Source organism: Montipora capricornis, chromosome 7, assembly GCF_036669925.1.
Source record: "Montipora capricornis isolate CH-2021 chromosome 7, ASM3666992v2, whole genome shotgun sequence".
NCBI lineage: Eukaryota > Metazoa > Cnidaria > Anthozoa > Scleractinia > Acroporidae > Montipora > Montipora capricornis.
The window spans coordinates 9,314,477-9,318,763 of record NC_090889.1 but is presented as its reverse complement, the minus strand read 5'-3'; the positions used below and the strand labels follow the sequence as shown (position 1 = coordinate 9,318,763).

Sequence of the window (4,287 nt, the reverse complement as noted above, 5' to 3'; positions counted from 1 at the left end):
ACAAAAGCCTAAATTGAAAATGAAAAATCTTTGAGAATGTTCTCTTGGACTTATAAGCATGTTTACTTTTACAATTTCTTTTTCTGGAGTGGGTTCATTTTAATGAAAGACATAACAAATCATGCTTTAAAGGCCCATGTTCACCCAAGTGGCTTTGCACATTTGTGTTGTTGTTCTGAAACACTTTTTTGTCAAATACAGTGTTTTGATTGGCTGACACATTTATGGGGTGTTCACTTTTTTTCATGCTTGGCCATAGTGTGACTCTACACATACTGAACACAGCAATTTTCAACTACCCGAAATCGTTTTTCTGGAGTACAGGGTGTGCAATGCATTTTGGGTGAACACGGGCCTTTAATCATTATTCTTTGTTTGCTTAGTGTTCGAATCTTGGTTGAGAAAAGTGACAAAAAATAGACAGTAGTAGGATACTCGTGACTTGGGTGATTCTCAGTTAACAGTTAATGTTTTCATGTTTATATAATTGCATTTCTGTCCGGTAAAGTCAGTTCAATTTTCTGATGGTTAGACTGAGGAATGGCCATTAGAGACTTTGATATTTTTATATAAAAACAATTATGTAGTTTCAGTCATTGACTTGCAGCTTGTGCAGGTGTCAAATTCAAATCAAATTCTTGTTCCTGCTACATGTAAAAATGAAGTTTCTTTGAGTTTTGAAAAATATTTTAAAAATTAACATCCATATTTTGTGTACACGTGTAGAAATGTAAATAAGATTTATTTCTCAAAATGTTCTGTTTGTATAGAATATAAACATAGCTTGCTGGAAGCAATAGATAATAAAATCAAAATTCACCTTATATCTCAAATTAAATATATTATTGCAAATCCTACCAGCCGAATTCTAAAGACCCAGCAGATAAAGGGTGTGTTTGTTTGGGATGATCCGGGTGAGGATCAGTGATCTGAGATCACTTAAATCATGGTAGATCAAATGAGCTGATGAATCCACCCCAGCCAAGGATTCATCAGTTCATTCAATCTACCATGATCAGAATTAATGATCTCGGAACACTGATCCTGATCCATATCATCCCAAAGGAATGCACCCAAAATGCCAAAGACTATCATTCGAAGCTGATGGCCTGCTATACATATCCATTAGTTAGAGCCTTGGAAACTTAAGTTAAAACATTAAGTCTACTTACAAAGGACGGCCTGAAAATTGACAAGGCATGCAGCAACTACTACCATTTGAGTTGCGACAGGAGCAAGAGACAAAGGTATTCTTCTGCTGACTAGTTTGAACTGCTTTAAGCATTCATTGAAACGCTCTACATGAATCCTAGCTTTTGCAATGCGACGTGTTTCCAATTCCTCTGCAGCACTAAGACTTTTTCTACCTTTTAAAAATGATGGGATTTTTAATTGCACTTGGAGAGGATTTAAGAGATCCTGCACAGTGAAACCACGATCTGCCAAAACCAAGTCATATGGTTTGAGGTGTTTCAAAAGGCCACTTTCCTTAAAGATGCGAACATCATCAAGATCACCCTCGAACAAATCAGAAACAAAACATGCTCCACCACTGGGGGTTACAGCAATGAGACACTTGAATGTGTTGGTGTGCTTATAGGAAGAGAAAGTGTTTCCTTGCCTGGCAAAATTCCTGGAGCATTCCACTCTAAATTCAGTACAATCAACAATACAGCGTATGTTCTTCATGGTTTTGAATACCTTAGGGAGGAACCTGCTAATTTGGGCTCTATCTGGAAACATAAAGTTTTGCATGTCTCTAAAAATTACACACATCAACTGAATATATGTTGTAACAATCTTTCCAATATAGGAAAAGTTAATTTTCCTGCTTGGGGTACTAAGAAGAGCTGCAATAGTATTGAGAGTAAAACCCCTCTTCAGTCTTAGAAGGCAAATGAAAAGTTTTTCTCTTGGTGAAAAATCAGCTTTTGGGCCAGTTCTTGCATTCTCCGTTGCTGGGCAATCTTTGCTTTTCCAGTAGTTGATTGTCTCCAAAGGGCAAACATCGTCAAGAAAATCATGCAAAACTTCAAACTGGGAAGGCCTGAGGCCGGTGAAGTGTTTCATGAGAGCTACATCTTGCACGATATTTTCGTAGGATAAAGTACTCACTATTTTAGGACCCTGTAACTGCGTTGTAGAGACGTCGTTTTTCAAAATCATAGTTTCGACCTTTGCGGACAACTCGTATTTTGAATATATAGTCTGAGAGCCTTGATCAGAAACCAACTTTCCTGAAGGGTTAACGTAAGTGTATGTATCGGTCACGGCACATGCCTCATCAACACATTCTTCATCAATAAAACTGCTTTCGTCGACTGTCGGTTCAACTTCTTGTGACTCCTGATCATGATCATCAGAAACTATAATATCGTTAAATAATTGTTCCTCGTGGTTGTCATTGCATAATTTCTGTTTCTTTGACGCTGGATTTTCTCTTTTTTTCGGTGCTTTTCTCTTAGGAGCATGTGCTCGACTTACTTGCGCTGGTCTTAGATTTGCCTTCAGTGGATCGGGAAATTCGGCTGTTGGACCTTTTTCGCCGGGCCAGTGAAGAGCACAAATATAAGTGTTTCTTGTTATGTTTTTCTCCGTAAAAAATTCACGCGAATAAGCCACTAGCCAACGCTTGCACTTTGCCATGTCTCGCGAAGGTTTTGGGAAGGGAATGAATACTTTCTTCCCCGATTCCTCCAACTCTTTGAGTGATTTTGGCCATTTATCTGCATATCTTGAGTCTGTCTTACACTCACCCCAACAACAGTGTTTGGTACCAACCATGCCCCTTCCTTTTAGCACGCTAAGTCGTTTTTTGATGAAATTTTCCGTCGTTTTGTTTCAATTTTACAGCTCTCGCTCATACATTTCCTCTAAGCTGGTCGCAATGTTTGTCTGAGTCTGTGCGGGGGGTCTCATAGGTTATCACGTAACAAAATCTATTTTTAGTAATAGTATAAAGCGCTATTAACAATTATTTGCTGGTGATGTTTCACCAAACCCTGGGCCTGTATCTAGAAGAAGTAATGCCACAGAAAACTTATTGTTGAGCGCTTTCTCTACGATTAAACATCATGGAAGGTATGACATAACAGGGGGCCACACAAACGCTCGAGGACTTCACAAGAATTTGCCGCAAGTAAAATTCCTGTTGTTTCATACTGGCTTAGATGTCCTAGCTCTCTCAGAAACTCATTTGTCTCCAGCCGTAGAGAGCTATGAAATCGCTATTTAAGGATACCAGCTTCAAAGAAAGGATCGTCTCGGCAAAATCGGCGGCGGAGTTACTGTTTATTTCAAAAATTCCTTAGATTGTATTTCAATTACAAAATATGATAATTGCGACATTGAAGCAACATGGCTAGAACTTAAAGTCAAATCTCAAAGACTTCTTGTTGGCTGTATATATAGTCCTCTAGATTCCGGGGGTTTCTACGATAAATTTCTTCCAATTCTTGAGAGAATCTCTGCGAACAGAAAAAATGTCATCATCACCGGGGACTTCAATTCGAATATGCTAGACACCTCTGGAAATGGCAAAAAGTTTAAAGATGTCCTGCAACTCGTTAATTTTAAAAATGTTATTAAGAATCCTACCAGAGTAACAGAACATTCCAGTACAATCATAGATCTAATTTGCACAAACAACATGTCAAAGGTTAATAGTGCTGGTGTTATCGATTTCTGCATCGCTGACCACAAATTTATTTACATTTCATTTAAGTTGGCAAAGTCACGCAATTCCCCTCCAGTAATAAAACAAGTCAAGAACTTCAAAGGAGTTAAGGAAGATCCAAAATCTCTTCAGAACGACCTTGAAACCGCACCATGGTGGATTTGTTCTATTTTTGATGAAATAGACGACGTAACATGGGCCTGGGAAACAATGTTTAAAGATGTTGTTGATAGCCATGTTACAAAACGTCTAGTTAAAATTAGACTGCATTCACTCCCATGGATGAACAGTGAAATACGCAAAGCCATGAACAAGCGGTATAAACTCTTAAATCTTTGTGATGGTACGCCAAATACCAAGCAATACTGGGAGGAATATAAATTCGCTCGAAATCAAGTCACTGCTTTATTAAGATCTGCAGAGACTCAATATTGGAAGGAAAAGTTCGATAAAGCCAATAACTCACGTATGTTCTGGAAAACTGTACATAGCATATCTGGTAGCCAGAAGTCCTCCAGAATTGGACCAGTCAAGGATGAAAACAGCTTGGAGGTTTTGGATGATGACATGAAGGCTGACTTATTTAACCAATATTTTGTAATTATTGGCAG

General features: G+C 38.3%; 1 protein-coding gene across 1 annotated transcript; it reads right to left on the bottom strand.

Moving 5' to 3' along the window:
• Positions 1-1,164: 1,164 nt before the first annotated feature.
• On the bottom strand, positions 1,165-2,784 carry LOC138057328 (uncharacterized). The gene has a single exon (XM_068903379.1). The coding sequence runs from the start codon at positions 2,782-2,784 to the stop codon at positions 1,165-1,167; it is 1,620 nt and encodes a 539-aa protein (XP_068759480.1).
• Positions 2,785-4,287: the final 1,503 nt, after the last annotated feature.

What these genes read in the sequence shown, in the direction of transcription:
- LOC138057328 (XM_068903379.1), bottom strand. Translation starts at nt 2,784, where the DNA reads ATGGTTGGTACCAAACACTGTTGTTGGGGTGAGTGTAAGACAGACTCA.